Source organism: Oreochromis aureus, linkage group 12 (genome assembly GCF_013358895.1).
Source record: "Oreochromis aureus strain Israel breed Guangdong linkage group 12, ZZ_aureus, whole genome shotgun sequence".
Lineage (NCBI taxonomy): Eukaryota > Metazoa > Chordata > Actinopteri > Cichliformes > Cichlidae > Oreochromis > Oreochromis aureus.
The window spans coordinates 10,357,465-10,375,506 of record NC_052953.1 but is presented as its reverse complement, the minus strand read 5'-3'; the positions used below and the strand labels follow the sequence as shown (position 1 = coordinate 10,375,506).

Here is an 18,042-nt window from a genome sequence, read left to right as displayed (position 1 = left end):
AGGCGGATTAAAAAAAGAAGCCAGCTTGCACCGGAATTGCCCATTGGGGTGTTCCTCTTTATTACTGACTGAAGAAGGATTTATAGTTTACTCCAAATCTCATCTGCTCGGTGTCTTAGGTCAAGCACAGCGGGAGCGCAGTTTGGTGAAAATGAGATTGATGGCACCAATGCGATAGTAATCTTTCTGCGGGAACAAAAGGAGAAAGAAATATAGAAATTAAAATATTGCCCTGTGAATCCTTATTGAGAACAGTCGCTGGGGTTTTTATCGACTGGAGGGATGGAGACGATCGGGAGAAAGGGAGGCGCGCCGTTGGGGTGTCGCCTCTGGAAGACGCTGCTTCTTCTTCTGCTGTGGAAAGGTAAGAAATGGAAGTGCGAACAAAAACTTGTTGCCAGCTTTACTTACTGTCATTTCATTGTTCTGGGCTGGAAAACGGAATTTCCCGCTCGCTATTATTTACCTAGATATTTTATTTGTGGTCTCATCTTTGAAATACGACATTATAGGCAAAACAGCTAACTTTTTGTAGTATTTACAACAAGGGCATACATTATAATTGTATTTATATGAACTCTTTTTGTTAAAATGTTTCCTAGGGCGAGTAGATACCCTGAAGACGGTTAGAAATTGAGCTATAACAGTGAGGTGAAGTGAAACCAAACACAAAACTTAGTTACCCAGCTTTCTATCCTGCAAGGAAACAATATTAATAATAACTTAAGTATATTACAAGTGTCACACTGGACCAAATTAAAGTAATTCACACCATTTTTTGCTTTTTTACTGAGATGGTAACCAACGACAGGGGGTTATAGCAACATCACGATACTTGCCTAAAAATTCCCTGAAAAGGCAATTTCTCCTCTCCTAAATAACAACCGAATAGCCAATATTCACCTTGACGCCTCATGTATCCGCGCATGTGTGTAGAATAATAAGTAATTGAGTCCAAGCTCAAATGACAGATGCATTCTAACTGGTGCCACCTGAGACACGCGAACCCTGGCTAGTTGCTGACTTGCTCATGTGCCAGTTTGAGTTCTCTGAGAGGAAAGACCTGATGACTGAGTGTTTCCTGGACAAAACTATACTTGCTTTTCTATACTGGGGGGCGGGCGGGATCAGCACTGACTGTTTGCAAACATTTTCTGCTGCACACTTGAAACAAGTTGTAGAGGTTGTCCCTTGTTAAAAAAAAAGAAAGAAAGAAAAAAGATCTAAAGGTTTTTTTAATGACACGAAGTCCCTCAAACGGAAAGAAAATCAACCCCTCTGCCCCTTATAAAATGTACCCGAGTGTCGACGAACAGAGAAAACGACTAGTAATTGCCTTGCTCGCCTATGTTAAGTAATTGAAGTAAAAAGAGGCTATAATAAGATTCTGTCTTTGTCGGGAATTGGACACATTAAGAAAGAAGAGAGCAGTTAATATTTCCATTATCCAGTTAAGTGAATAACTGACTTATTTGCAGAACTCTTAAAAGCCCCTTTTTATAAATCTGACCTGACTCATAAATACCACGACACCCCACTTTAACTGGTCTTATAAGATCAACTGAATCCACATCGGAGGGTTCTTATCCACAGCGCCCGAAGTGCGCAAAGGATTTTCACTCTCGTGCTCAAGAGCACTTGTAAAATAGAGCTGAGGTATTATTAATTTCGCTCAGGTAACACCACCTGACTCAGAGGAGGGGAAAAAGGCAAGAAGCACAATCGGAACGAGGCTTTAGAATATTTTGCATTTAAAGCGTGGGCGCGATTTTACGCCTCCGTTTTAAAGACAAATGACAACTCATCGGCATTAGTATCACGTTTCCTCTGAGTGTCTTCTGTGTTTGTGCGCGCGGTCGTATCTGTGTGTTTTAATCAGCTCCGATCACTCACGGCTCACTTAGCAGTTAACAGTGACTGCGTTGTGCGCTCCCGAGCACGGTGGTCGCTGTGCTCGCGGCGCAAGGCGCACGGACTGGAGATGGCGAGCAGGGTCGACGCGCCGGAAAACAGCTGTGTCCCGCAAAACGGCTGAGTAACCAAACACTGAAATTATCTTAAAATTTTCTCCCCTCTTCTCCTGTAACATTCTCCCTTCTTCTCTTAGGGGAATGAAACGCAAAATAGTGTAGGGACAGGGACTGTCTGTGACTTTTGTCTGACAGTGCACGTTGCTCTTTGACTGCTTTTTAGTAGCTCTGTTGCTGGTTTGGATGGTCGTCAGTATTGCTCCCCCCCCCTCTCTCCCTTTCTCTCTCACTCTCTCTGTACAGGTTAAGGTCCACTGCAGCTCGGCTGTGGTTAAACAGTTTTCATTGGGCACATGGGGAAATCTGGCTCTAATGGTGTAATAACACACCTAAGGCTGTTTAAAAAGCAAAAGATTAACCTTGCCTTCACTCTATCTCTTTCTGCCAGTGCATTCTGCAGTTTCAGTACACAGTCAAAGTGGTTCCTTGGTGCAAGTGTTCCCTGTTCATTTGTTGCTACATTGGCTGTGTCAGCCTATGCTCGCATTTACAGTAGGTGTATGTCTGTGCCCTCCATTAGTCACATAGGCCCTGAGTCATCTGCATTTGTGTGTATGCCGCTGTCTGTCATACAGTAGCTGTGATCTGTAATACTTCACAATTTTCCACCTCCTCACTTCAGTCCCAGAATTAACAACTTTAAAAGACATTTTGCTCAGATGTGAGATAGTTTTCTGTTTTGTTCTAAGCACTACATGTCACATCACCTCCTAATTAGGGATATTTATTGTACCCAGATCTTCCAATATATCACTGTTTGTGTCACCCTTATGACTGACATTTCTATTTTCATGTCACTCAGTTTCACTGTAATTACATCATTGTGGTATTTCATCATCCAGGTCATCTCTAGGATGACATTGTAGGTTTGTTCAAACACCAAGGATCTGACAAGTGCCAGTTCAGAGGCAAACAGTTAGTTTGTTCTGGAAGATTCAGAGGCTGAAAAGTCACTGGGGGTAATGTCTCAGGTCTGTAATCTTAGCAGGAGGTCATGGGTGGGTGGTTTAGAAGCCTTACACCCTCTCATGCAGTGAGATATGGCTGATATTTTCTTTTTTTGGTACTTAGTTTGATGGGTTTTTTTTTTTAAAAATTTAGCTGCAAAAGCGACTGACGCTTGCATATAGTTTCACTGAATTAGCTTATGGTTTGTCGTAACTGTTTGGTGTAAAACTGAAACAGCTATGACAGCTGTGCTGAGAAAAACATTCAACTCCTAATACCACTTTCATATGAAATAACAGAAATCTTTTTTTTCTTTAATTACTCTTCCTATGCACTGTGCATGAGTTTGGGACGTCAAATCCAAAACTCCTTTAAAAAAATTAGTATAATTTGGTTTTGTGGTCTACTTCCTTACTGACTGAAATTTGTACTCAAATAGGTTTACTGTAGATGTAATGTATCATACAAATGCATAATTATTATTACACTGAGTTGGTAACTGCCCCACACTAATAAAAATAAAAAGAATTTATTAAATCTAAATATTTTACTTGGTCTTTTTGAAACTCTTCAATATCAGTATATGCATGGGCCCTGGGTTATACTGTTGATGCGTATTGAAGGAATATGCTTGTTTCTAATTGCCAGGCTGGGGCCATTTAAAAAGTGTAAATCAGGAAATCTCATCAGTCTCGCTCCACAGTTTCACTGACGTTAATGACAGCGAACTGCTCCTTTTCAGCACTAGTCGCTGGAATAGCTATGTGGCAGATTGTACTTTATTTGTCAAAGATGGGAGAAGGGGGGGCACTGTTCAGTATATATATGTGTGTGTGTATGTATGTATGTGTGTGTGTGTGTTTTGCCCAGTGTGTTTCACCCTGTGTACTTGAGTGTGTTTCGTGCTACACCGTTAACCTGTAGCAGAGTGTCAGCACTACGCACCATTACTCATGGAATACGGAGCATCAATAATTACTGACATAAAATCACTGACACATACGCACACCTACATGCACAAACACATTTGTTTTACTATCCCTATGGGAACTCTAATTCCCCAGCATTCCCTGCCACCTTAATTCTAACCCCAACCTAACCACAAGCTAAAACTACACCTTAAACCATTGAAACGCAGAATGGACCAGTCTGTCACAGAAGACACCAACACTGAGGTCCCCATAGTGACTCAGAGTCTGCATGGTTTGGTGTGCAGTCAGTGTAAAGACCCCACTTGCATATAAAAAACAGTCACGGGACTTCTCACCTTGGCCTTTCTATATGCTGCCTGGGTTCTTTGTGTCTCATTGTTGGTTTCATTCACTGACTGAATCATTCAGGCACGCACTCGCATCACTCTTTGCTGTGCACACAGAGACACTGTCACGCATATACAGCACATTCAAACACACCCGCACACAGAGGCTGCTTATTCTGTGAAAAATAAGCGACAGAGAAGATTGTAAATCAGACAAGGGGCATTTCAGAGATAGGAAATGTGAACTTGTAACATTTACTCATGAAAGCAAAAGGGTATATGTGGAAGGAAAAGAAAGCGTGAGATGTGAGTGCTACTTCTAAACGCCACATTGTTAGAAAATCATGCCACTTCAGTTTGAGCCTTTTTCACTTTGCCTCTCTGTCATACACATATGCACATGCTCACATAGCCTTTTTGTCATGGTGACAGTGAGAGGGTAGAGCACACACATACAGAGCGAGAGAGCGCAGAGAAGGTCACACAGACACTGAAAAACAAAAAAAGGGGTGTATTCGATGGAGTGGACACAAGACACTCTCCACTGACTGCCTCCTTTTTCTCAGCATTCATGAATTTAACTTTTTGGAGCTTTGTTTTTTTTGGAGGTGTCTTGCATGCTACAGATTTACTGAATCACTGCAGGGCTGCTGGTGTTGTTCACTTGCCTGTCATCCAGAAAGTACAGAATCAGTTAATATAACAACATATAGGATTTAATATATATATTTTTTGCACTAAGAAAAAAGATTGTTGGGTTGAACATTAATCAAATGCCAGTTTATGAAGCTGCTGAAACTTCAGATATACCGGGTGAAGGTTTTATTAATTCACTGTTTTGTTTCTTGAGTTGTCAGCAAAGACGTGTCACTACTATCTACATTTTATTTTCACCTTCTATTAGTTGTGAATATTTCTTACAATATATTGGGCCAACAATATTCAACACCACACAAAAAATAGACAGACTTCTGCCAGCTGGCAGGTTCAAGTGTTATTCGTCTTGTCATGTTTCCAGCATGAAACAAAAGCGAAAAGCTTAAGAATATTTGAATACTTGATGCCCTTTAAGCTTATTTTACTTTTACTTTTTGAACCCGATTTTATCACCGTTCATTCATATTTTGTTAATTATCCAAAGCCTAGAATGTTACTGAAGTGTGTGGGTTTGTTTTGTTTTCATCTTTGTCTTTCACAAAAGTCTTTCATTTGTTGGAGTTCGAGAGCATCCTCTCTGTGACAGACAGGGAGATAGGATCTTACCTTGTGAGTGTATTCACCTTTTATGTCACTTCATTCTGTATCAGCAAATCTCACCAAGAAGGATGCTGTTCTCTGCAAAGGGTATAGATATTTACACCTATCACTTACATGCACATGGCCACACACAATAAGACACACAATGTTTTTACGTTAGGCTTCTTGGTTACAGTATCTGTCTACCTGTCCGGTTCTCTTGAACTTCAAATTTGGGAGAACTGTTTAATAGGACCAGAAGAACAGACTGATTTCTCAGAGATACAAGCGGTCAAAGGGTTTGAAAACACAATATATGAAGAATAATGTGAAAAAACAACACTTAATAGGATAACTAATGAAATTAGAATATTTTATATCCAAAAGGGAGTAATTAGAGTTTCTTTCTAATGTACACAGATCCAACAGAATGTCTTATTACAAATAGAGTATCGCTGCCAAGATCAGCACTAGAAAATACCTTAAATACAATTTCTTCCTCAGTGTAACTCGCAGCATCATCTCTCTTCACATTAATATTTGTGTATGTGTCAGAGATGTCATACTTTGGTAGGCTGTAGAGAGAACGATGAAATTACTAAGACTAATTAGTGTCATAGCTTAGAAGGAAATTCTTAGAGCATGTTATTTCAGTTATTTGAATCAATTTACATTTATAATTAAATTTACAGCCTCTTAGTTTTTAGTTTCATGCATTAATGTCAGAAAGAGTATAGTGCAATCTCGTTGCTAGTATTCATCTTTTTTTGCAGCTTGTCTATTTTAATGTGAATGATAAGTAAATGTAATTCAACACAGAGACTGATGAATGCCGGAGTTTTGCTGATTGTATTTCACAAAACTCTTGCTGGGGTCAAAAAAAGCTTCAAAACTGCTTGAATTCAATCAGGATCAGTGCTTTTAGTTCAACTTTGGGAGACAGACACACACTCTACTTTTAAGATTATGCTTGAAAATGTTGTTTTTGATAAAGTGTATAGTTAGAGCAGAATTGTGTGACTCTGGAACATCCTTTAGTTATGCCTCTGTTGGATAAGGCTGCTGGGGAACACCATGATGCACTGAACTTTTTCTTTCTTTTACTTCCTTTTTTTAAATCCTCATGTAATTATATGCCAACACTGCATGTCATTAACTTTCATTTACTCTCTTCCATAGTTTGTGTAGTGTTTTCTCCCTCCCTGACCCTGGTTCTACTGGAGGTTTCTGCTTGTTAAAAGGGAGTTCGTCCTTTCTATTGTAGCCAAGTGCTCACAGAGGATATTCTGATTGTTGGGTTTTAGATTGTTGGGTTTTTTCTGTAATATTGCAGTGTCTCTATCCTACAATAAAACATCAACTGGAAGTGGCTGTTGTTGTGAATTAGTGCTGTATAAATAAAGTTGAGGCTTACATTCATTAAGGTCCTATAATTAAAAAATGGTTGAAACAAAGTTATGTAATATGTACATGTAATATGTATGTAAATACTATACTTGGCACTGGAGCAAAAATAATTTAAAAATTCTCCAGCTTTTGTTTGTTTTAAAGAATCAATTTAAAGCTCAGAAGGACCTATTGAATGGTCGAATAGTTTCTGACGCATCCCTTATTCACACCTATATTCAATATTACATCAGTTAAATCAAGAAAGAAAAATCACGTTTCTTCTTCACGCATCTATTTCTGTTTTATCAACTGCAAAACAATTAATGCAGGTGTTCCACATGCTTTCCTCATACCTAAATGATACTGCTAGTATGTGACAGCACAACAAGTCACTCTTGGCCTCAGCGTGGCTGTTTGAATCAGCTAAAATACGTTTAGCTTCCGATGTGGTTGGGAAACACTTCATCAAAAGTAGTTCTTTTCTAGTGTAACCCGGCCCTTATGGTGTCAGTGTGATGACTCATACAAAACAGCAGACCATTTCAAAGGAAACACTGATGGAAATAGCTGTGTGGGAAATGAAAAGAGAGTGAGAAGTTAAAATCCTTCGCACAATTTACTGATTGTCCCTTCAAAAAGTTGAAAAAAAGGAAAGATCAGAACCAGACCTCTTAAATCTGGCTTCTGAGATGTGTCTGTGTGTGTGTATACATTTAGAATGTAAACGCTGAAAGTAATACTGCTAAATAGAACTGGAGAAGGAATAAAAACTGAGGATTTGTTTAATGAAAACACACTAAGTTTTTTTTTTTTCTACTGATTTTTTTGTAATGATAGAATACAGATCATTGCCCATTCACCAAATCTTGAGGACTTATGTAATTGATTTTATTTGGCACAAGTTTTAAGCATCCGCTCTGTAAATTCAGCTCTGTACTTTCTATCGTCATTGGTAAATTCTGCTCTGCTGTTTATATTTTTGCTATTAATAGAATCCACTCTAACACTTATTGAAAGTCAGCTAATGAGCCTAAGTAGTTTTGAATAGTCCAACTTCCTCTGTAGAGGCCAGTGTGTGCTTGGTGAGCCTGCATTTCTGTGTATGCTCTGTGACCATGAGACGGCATGGGTTTCAAAGGCCTGTCGAGAGGTTTAAGGGTCTTGCTAATGAGCAAGTCATTTTCCCTCAGATTAGCATGAATAGCTGGACTAATTTTGTGTGTGCATTCCTGTGTGCATGTCTGTTTGTGTGTATGTGTGCGACAGCTAGTGTAGGTCTGGAAGTCATGTCTTGGGGTTTAAGGTTGAACTAATCAGCAACACATTTCCCCCTGCATTAGCTTCACTTGGCTGATTAGCTGCACACTCTGAGTGTGAAAATGTGCACATAAGAGAAGCTGGCTGATCATTATCCCCATGACACAATGACTCAGAGCAATCTAACAATGGATTAACATTAGCTCTCATTTCTCTCATTGAATTTTGATTGAATGTAATTTATTGGTATGTGCTGTATGGGTATGTGTGTTTGGGGCTTTGAAGGAAATTAAGTGCTAAAGTATGATAAATACGAGCAGCTGAACAGGTAGCCTTTCATTTCTCCGTTACGCTGACTGCAGCTTGTAGAATACAATCACGGTATGAGAAATTGGGTATGTCTTGAAGTACACTGGCATTCTAGGTTCTTTTAACTGCAATGATTCAGATGTGTGGCGTGCAGAGTTTGTCCTGTGTGTGCACGTCTTTGTAAAAATCTACTCCACAAATGTGCCTAAGAAGTGTAGCTAATGCTAGCTGATCACTGCTTAATAATTAAATGAAAACATGACTTTAATTAGTTGCTTGCTTTGACATAATCCCTATACTAGTAACATAAATAGCAGGACGTCTGATCGCTGCTAAAGATAACATAAACTCCAGTGGGCTAATATCGAGGGAGCTCCTCCAGAGAGGTTTCTCACTGAGATGTCATTGCAGATCATCCATTGGTCGTTTAAGCGGGAGGGGGTTGCGGTTGCTGTGGTTGCCACATTTTGAGCCATTGCTCCGAAGTAAAGGTTTTCAGCCCTTGGGAATGCTCTAATGGCCTTCGTCTGTTGCCTGTCTTGCCTGTTAAAAAGCTGCCTGTCTAACTGTTGTGAAAGTGTAACAGAAAAAAGTTTTAACCAATGCTGGAATTCCTTGGTTCCCTCGTAAAGCACCCCCAAAGTGTGACGTAGATTGGATTGCTGAGATGTCATGAAAAGTAAAGGGTAGAGAAACACAAACACACATTATGATATAAATCATGTGCCATCAGAGACTTTGCTTTGCCGTTTGCAATACCATCTCTGTGAGTTTTCTGGGAGCATTTGGAAATGGTAAATAACATTGCAAGTCAATAATCTGGATTTCTTATCAGTTTAATTTACTGCATGTTTTTGAATGAGGCATTGTTTAGGTAATTAACAGGCTGGATTTGACAGGTAATAGACATTTTATTGACTATGTTATAATGTTTGCTGATTTCAAATTTCATACTGTGTTAAAAGCTTCTGTGAGTAATCCTTCATGCTAGTACTTTGGAAGGCAAACTGAAATGAAAAAGTGTCGAAATTAACACCTTAACTGTGTTTTTTATGTTTGCATTCCTTCTACGTTTCTGCTTTCAATCAGAAAGCTGTATGTAGTTTTTCTTTGCAGCACTTTTGCAGCACCGTGCCACTACTAACACAACATTTACCTTAGGGAGCAATAAAGTTTTTCTAGAAATAACTTTTTTCATAAGGCAGGCAAGAAGCAGTACAATAATTTTCTGTTTTTCTCTTTTACTTTCCTTCCAACATCCAGTCTGTAAATCCATCATTCTTTCGTAGTCTCCTCTCAGTTTGTCAGATTTCTGCTTCGGCTCTGCAGTCCTCTGCTGTATTACTTATTCTAGTGATTGATTTCCTATCGCTTTTTCCTTCACTGAAGTGGTAGTATTTAGCTGGTGGTCCGCTACAGGCCCGAGTCTTTTGATGGCTAATCGTTTATTTATGTTCTTTCATCACAGCATTAATTTTCTGACAAACATCTGAGGAGCAATAATAGGAGTTTAATGGGGCAATACTTACATGAGGGGAAGAGACAAATTTCCTTGACTTCCTTGCTCTTTTTCATCTTTGCATTCTGTTTCTTCGCAGGCTTTAACGTGCAATTTTTGCTCATTTAAACATTTCCATAAGGTCATCAATCACTCTAACATTTTATCTTTTGGTTTCTTTCTATCTTTTGCTGCAGCCGTCTTAGATTTCTCCTGCCTTTGTCACATTCATCTTTTTTACTTTCTCTCTTACACTGCATTTTCCGTCATTACTGTTCTCTATTTCTTATCTTTCTCACTCCATCACATCATCTTTTGCTTCTGAGTTTTAGACATCATCTCCCCTTTTCTCCACCTTTTTCTCCCACCTTCTTTTTCACACTTTTGCACTTTTTTTTCTCGCGCTGTCTCCTGTCAATATTTTCCCTAGTGTCACCCTCTTTTTCTCCTGTTCCCTTTCTCCCTCCCTCTCCAGTTCTATATCTCCCTTTTTGAGTACCTCTTAACCAGTCCTTTGAGAGTGTGTGAGCTGCTCGGCCTAAATGATTTTCTATTACCGCCGCTTGTTAACAGTGCTCTATTTGATAAAGCTAATGAAATTGAAAACTTTCATCTAAGCCAAATTGATTTCGAACCTGAAACTGCATGTGGTGGGAAAAAAAACCCCCAGAAAGTGAGAAAGCGAGTGCATTGTGTTAGTGGAGCATGACAATCACTTTAGAGAGGGCACAGAAATCAATTAGCCTGTCTGTTGTTTTACTCTTGTCCTTGGGGAGACTAAAAGACCAAAAAGCGCCATCTTCAGATGTGTGTTGTGTATGAAACCAAGTACAGTGCTGGAGGTTTGACAGAGATTGAGAGAGTGTGTTGTTTTGTGCTTAAAGGGGTAATTCAATGAGCTTAAACATATTAACTGTGCTAATATGTTTGGATTTCATTTTACTCTTTTGTGTCTCCATCCAGACAGTCGACCAAGAGGTGATTGCTAATCCAAAGTATTCTAAACAGCAATGATTTGAAGTTGCAATTTTAATTAAAGGCATGAATGAAAATTACAGTTGTGAAACCACGATTAGATGGATCATATCCATTAGCTGGTGGTTAGCTCAATTCATTTAGGATATACAGCACCAGTTCACAACAACATCCTCATAACCCTTAAATGTTTAGAGCGCGCATGAATGCTCAACACCTGGATCAGCTACATCATAGTCATTGACAGATGAACTAAATAACGTTAATCATCTTGTTAAATGCAGTGCAATGTTCTTCATGAAAACCTGGTGATTTAGACATGTTATTTGACATGTATCACCAGTCCTCGCTGTTGCAAATACCAAGCCTCCTCCAGTGGCAACAGCAGTCTTCAACAGAATCAGTTTCCCACATTAGGAAAATGTTCCATTAAAAAATCTTTAATAATAGAACAAAGAGCCGAAGACTTTGACTTCCAAGCTTTCCAAATCTCGCTTTGATTGAGCGTCTGAAAAAAATTGCCCAAAAAAGACAGTATAACCCCCCAAACCCAAAAGCATTTGGTGAACACATCCCAGTTCTAGAAACCACAAGAGATCCCTGGAAACCCAGTGTCCACACCCTGATGGGACAGAGTTGTTTTGGCCTCTTAATGGGAACCCACTAAATAGATGTTTTCGAAAGTTATGTCTGATGGGTGCATTTTCCTTTGTGCCTATCCAGTCTCTCTTCCTGCATCACTGTGGATTATCCCTCTACATCCTCCACATAAAATGGTAAATAGCACTTTATGTGGAATGGCAAATGCCATAAGGCTGCCTCACCAGCTCGTGGGTCTGTAGCTGGCATGTCAACGGCTGTCTCAGCTGTATCGGGTGGGGAAATGTGCTCGTTAAACTGATAGATAACAGACTTACTTGAAATGGCTCTCTATAATTAGTTGTTCACCACAATTGAAAGTGTTCTTCTTACCAAATTTTCACACTAGGGGACTAATCAAGGAGATTCAAGGTTGTCACTAATCAAGGACAATCAAATTTGTATTCTTTTGTTGTAAAGAATTTCCCCTTTTACTGTAGGTCATTGTCAGAGCTAAAAAGAGCACGAGGCACAAAGTGAGTAAAATATAAAATTAGACATTCAAATGAAATGTCAATGTAAGTGATTATGTGCGTGTTTGTCTGTTTGTGCTGATAGCTTTTTGACAGCTCTTTACAGCGTGTGTGATTGCACAAACATTTTTTAATAAGTTTGTGTTCACAGGTGTTTATTTCTTTATTTGTTATTGTACGTAGAGTTAGAATGTTTGGCTCAGGGCGGCTGCAAACACTTGATGGGATTAGCTACAGTCTGAGAAAAAGGGAGGGAGAGAGAATGGAAATGGTTTGGAGGAGAGAGAAGCAAAGGGGGACATTAAAAGGCCGGGCCAGGCCACGATCTGGGCGCTGTGAAAAAATAGGACGCAGAGATGAAGAGAGTGAGTGAGAGAGAAATGAAAAGAGGATGAAAATCTAGCAGTGTGAAATAAGAGTTTTAGGGGGAAGAGAGTAAGATTGGAGTTAGATGAGGTGAGAAGAACAGAAAAGCAGTAAATAAGTGGAGAAAGAAGGAGGATTGAAGTAACAAACAAATTATGGGTCAAAGAAAAGGGGGAAAAACAGATGGAGCAGAGGTTAAAGAAACAAGGAGATGAACATACCTGGAAAACAAAGGGATAGAAGATGTGTTTGTTGAAGAAAAAGCTGTGGTTTGAGTGCAAGGGACAGCAAGATATTTAATATTTCATTCAGTGTTTCTCTTAGCCTGTAGGCCAGCATTACAGTGGAGATTTTCACTATTTACAAAACTCCCAGTGGCTTCAGGACTCCATCTGCATAATGTTTAACATGATCAACTCGGCTGCACTCTGCCTGTCAAAGAGAGACGTTGTAAGGACTTTGGGCATCAATCCCTAAGGCCTACTAAGAGGCTAGGGAGAGGGATCCAGAGATGGTGTAGTGGCAAGACTACACAGAGTAATTGAATAAAAAAGCTCATAAAATAAGTTACCCAAATGAGACTGCAGCTTTGTTTTCAAAACTGTAACCACTCGATCGTATGTACCTGTTCTTTTTAGAACATTAGCTGAACTCTGTCTTAATTTAACTATTTCTTACTGAAGTAAAAGATTACAGTTACTTGTGCATTAGCTATGATTGACAGAGCAGCCTACATGTTCATCAAGATGCAAACAAATGCCAGTGGTTTTGCTAAAAAAATCGCTGCATGAAAATTACTTAGAAGAGAACACTGACATCTCAGTGAGATTTGGCATCAGGCTGCGCTTAAGAAATGAACAATTAAAGCCGCATCTGTTGAAGATCACAGTGACAGCTTAGTGATTACAGACAGTGACTCACTAAGAGAGACTATACTTAGTGAATACTACACAGTCCTAGAAAATGTCTTGTTCAGGCTTTCTGGAGAGAATTATAAACCACCAATCTGACCTTTTTCCTATTTCCTATTGTTTCAGTGTCACATGAATTTCGGTTTCCTCATCGTTTTAATTTCCTTATGTTGTTAAAGTTCAGAAATTTCTTTCTAATGCCTGTTGCTTGTTAAACTTTTCACTTTAATGCGGGCTTTTCTGCCAGTCTTTTAGCATTCAGCCTTTTCTATTTGTTTGGATAAATTATGCACTGGACTTCAAGAAAGTGACAGTGACTAAATTAAAGGGAGAACTTCAATGTCCACTCTTTTTCTCTTCAGGCTTGCGTTAATTAACAAGGGGTTTTCATAGTACTGATAAAAATTATGTCTGGGTGGCATTATATTTCCTTCTAAGTGTATTTAATCTTGTAAATTAGAGGTATACATAACTCATTTTCAGGCATTGTGGTCGATTTTTCAGGCATAAATGAGATAATGAGATAATATGAAGGAGATGGCAATAAATTATTTTTTATGTAACTGTCTTCCTCAGTCATTTCTGTATTTGGACTTGCTTTTTTGTGTGTATTCTAATCTAGGAATACAATTATAGAAAAAGGTTGACAGGCACGATTTTCTTTGAATTCTTCATGAAACGATGGGTTGGAATGCCACTCTGACCCCTCTCCCTGAAACACAGTTGAGTTTGAGCGAAATCAATTAATACGTTTCTATTGAGGGTTAGCCAAAGTAATTGTTACCAGCTTTGATTTGTTTCCTATTTTTTTTATTTTTACCTAAATGGATGCCATTCGAAATGTCTGATCATTCACTCTCTACTCTACTGGTGGGCTTTGTCTTCTCTCTTTATTTGGAAATAACACTGGCTTTTGGTGTGTCTTTGGTTGTTTGGTTGTTAGGAGTTTCCTTAATACATTTTTCTAATAGAGTGACTGCCACCTTTAACCATCAAGGCCTTGTTGATCTTGTGGGAGCTTCTGTGTGTGTGTGTGTGTGTCTATGTGTGTCTATTGTTTGCTCCTTTAAAAGCATGGATTACCTTATTTGAATCCGAAGTCCCCATAGACAGAGTGTGTGAGTGGTTTTACCCTGAGTAAACTCCTGTGTGTAAAGGAAATGTCTTCAATACATTGACCAGCTCTTTGGTCTCTTGACTACTGAGCAAATGTATGTGTGCATGTGTGCGTAGCATGTTTGGAAGGAAGTTGTGTATCTGTGAGTGTGTTTGCTTTTCAAAGCTGTGTGTATGTGTGTCGGTGTCTCTTTTAAACCAACATTGCTGTGTGCTTAGTGGGAGTCTTTTCAGGACTTTCAGACTCCACTATTTGCTCAAGAGGGAGGAAGCGATTAGCACTGCCCGTTAACAAACCTCTTAACGAACCCCACTAATGAAACCTGAGGGCAGCTCTGGGACAGCCTCGGCATACCACCGTAATTAGACTGGCAAATAAGAGCTCGTTATGCAAACGAGTTAAAGTTAATCTGCATATCTTTACCTGAGACACTTGTGTTACACTGACAAATGTTTACCCAAAGGCACCGAGGAGAAAAAGAAGAGGGAGTGAAGAGTGGTGGGAGAAAAGGTGAGAGGACACGGAGGTCACAGGGATTACATAACAAACACGTTTAATGTACAATCAAGGATATGTTGGGGGAAGCCGTTCTGGAAAACAGTGGGGGAATTGTTAAGGAGTGAACGGCAGGTGGGGAGAGGGCAGGAGTTAGGAGAAAATAAATAAGTCAGTTTTCTATATTGCCAATTTATTGCCTATCTCAAGTAATGAACTGTTTATACAAAAGGTTGCACATGCATCCTTGTACAAAGATCGCTTGTGATTAATAGCTTGCTCAAATTCCCAAAAGAGCAGTTGTGTGGTTCTAGGTGACCAAATAATAAATGGCCATACAACTTTACATAAATTTCACACATTATGCAGCACGGTATTACATAAGCTTGGACTGAAACTTAGTTCAGACTCCATCCTGTCCTGCATTGGGTTGACCTATGGTGTGCTTTGAGGCATGCAAGACTTGTTGTGATTGGTTCTTGGCTGAAGTGCGCATTGTCCTGGCAGTGGTCTCTGGGGTTGATGGGTTTGACCTCTGCATGGCAGCAGGGTTCCTGATGGATCACTCGCTAAAGCCAATGCACACAAGACTGCTGTGGATTAGACACACTATATAATGTTCCATGAGTGTGGCCATCTGCTTCTGCGTATGGAAGTTTGAGTTAACTGAGAGTGTGTTCATGTCATCTGATACAAGATATATTTGAGGCCGTTTTTGTGAAATAATTTAGTCTATTCCAACAGGTCAGAGAATAAACAGTGAGGACCATGGTGTGTGAGATAGTATGATAGGTGCGCATTTCTGCCCATTTGTGTGTATTTGTGTGTCCAAGTGTGTGTATTTGTGCATTTGCTCATTAGTGCAGTGGTTCAGAGGCGATTACTTATCGTCATGTTTCCCAGCCTGCTGAGTTGTGGCACAGTCAGCAGCCATCTTTATTCCTCTCTCTGTCTCCACACACACACACACACACACACACACACACACACACACACACACACACACACACACACACACACACACACACCAAGCTACAGGACTTGTAGAAGTTATTACATGTCCCCCTGTGCTTTGTACACACAAAAACACAGTCACATGAACGCACCTTTATACCTTATCTTAAACCCCTTATGCCTTAACACAAACACACTGGCATGAACACACTGACCATTGCACACAAAGCACACATCTCTCCAACCAGCACACACAGATACACGCGTTCTCTGGCTGTCTCTTCCTCTCCTCTACCCCTGACTTTGTCCTTGTGACCTTGGGCGAACGTTGCCAGTGGCTGCTGCTGAGATTTCTGCATAGGGGGTTGGAGGGCGGATGGAGAAAGGCTTGGCCAGGGATCACACAACTTTCATCCCTCTATCCATCCGTTCGTGTGGCTGATGAATGGGAGAAAAGTTTTCCCTCCTCTGTTGACAGATGGCTGTGGAGTTTTTGGGGACTCATGAGGAGTTCATTTATAATGAAGCTCCTCTTTGGATTCCAGCCCCATCAACAACATCATTTATTTTCAAATTGTGCGTAAATGCAGTTTTCAAATAGTGACTATGACTGATTGCATACAAAGCAATTGTCGGTGTTCCAATTTTTGCTACAGTGCTGCTGAACTCCTACTGTGTTTAAGCACTGTCCAAAAGACGATTCAACTTTTCTCACTTTTTAGCTTTGTCGCTGCAGTGAATAATCTGGTAACTAGATAGTCATTAGTGGACAGTAATCAGAGAAGTGGAGGGTAATGGCAAATGAAAACAATATTCACAAAGGCTGCACATCACAAAAGGAAAACCACTTGCCATATGTTTGTTATATGCCATATAACTAATGTTGTTATTAGGTATATGGCATTTGTAATTTGCCATAATTTTTACATTACTTTCAGATCAAAATGGTTTAAAATACCAATAGGGAGAAGTTACATAGTTACACAATATTTGAAATTTTTGGTTTGGGGAAAAGTCTTTTAAATGCCTGCTCAGTGAAACATTGGGCCAGGTTTAGCCAAGTAAAGCTAAGTCATTCTCATTCTGATGGTATCAAGTACTACAGTCTGTCTCATTAAAATTCACTGCCTACTTTATAGCACAAATATGCACAGATATGATACGCAAATCTTTACAAAATAACAATGTGTTTTTTTACTTAACTAAGTATTTTGGTGCTTAAAAGCAAACAGCAAATGGAAAAAATGAATAAAATATACACAAAAGAAGTGAAAACAAAGCAGAACACAGTGAAAAGTCCAGAGCTCTCAAAAATTGACAAGACCTGCTGTCTCCTAAAATAAAATCAAATAAAAATGAGAAGTAATTTATGCCAGAGTTACCCTTCTCTCACCTTATGCAGAGTTTACCTCTCTTTCAAGCACAAATATTAACTGTTGACATCTAATATTGCCATGGCCAATGTGCCAAGCCGCAGAGGACACCGTGTGCCTGTGTCCAATGCCAGCAGAGTGTAAGAGAACGGCAGGGATGATAACACGTTGGTTAAGACAGAACATGTATCACTTTTTATTATTTTATCATTTATTCTTTGTTTGCAACCCTTACTGACCTAATGAATCTGTTACAATATGAAGAAGGGGCAGCTGCTGACAGTCTCAGTGAGACATTTTTTTTCCACTAATAAGGAAATGTTAGTGGAAACCAACAACCCCCAGTTGACAGCCAACATTTTTGAATAAGTCTAAGATGGCACGAACTGCAGAATCTGTGTCAAAATAGTTTGTTTTATTTTACTCTGCTAATCACATCGAAAGTTTAAGCCAGTGTACTCCTATTGCTGGTCACAAGCCTGGATAAATAGAGAGTGTTGTTTCAGGAAGGGCATGTGTAAAATCTTGGCTGAATATAAACATGCTGATTATAAAGAAAGTAATTTCCATACTGGATCGGTCAGGTCCCGAGTTAACAATGGCTGCTTCCAGTGCTGTTGGCTAACAGGGTGCCGTTGGAAACTGTGCTAGTGTTGGCCGAAGATAAAGGAAAAGGGGAAGGCATGTTAGAAGGTCAGGAGAGGGAGCGAAAGGCAGGAGTTGGTGGGTGAGAGTAGGAACTTAAATGTAGGGATCATGACTGGTAAAGGGAGAGAACTAGCTGATATGGGCAGGATGCACAAGAGTAGAAATG

General features: G+C 39.6%; 1 protein-coding gene across 1 annotated transcript in view; it reads left to right on the top strand.

Moving 5' to 3' along the window:
• The first annotated feature begins 282 nt into the window (after nucleotides 1–282).
• The window catches only part of LOC120443076 (transmembrane protein 132D-like), a 133,810-nt gene continuing 116,050 nt past the window's right edge, over nucleotides 283–18,042 (top strand). Inside the window, exon 1 of the mRNA XM_039620831.1 lies at nucleotides 283–364. Coding sequence (XP_039476765.1) covers nucleotides 283–364 — 82 coding nt within the window. The remainder of the gene's footprint in view (nucleotides 365–18,042) is intronic.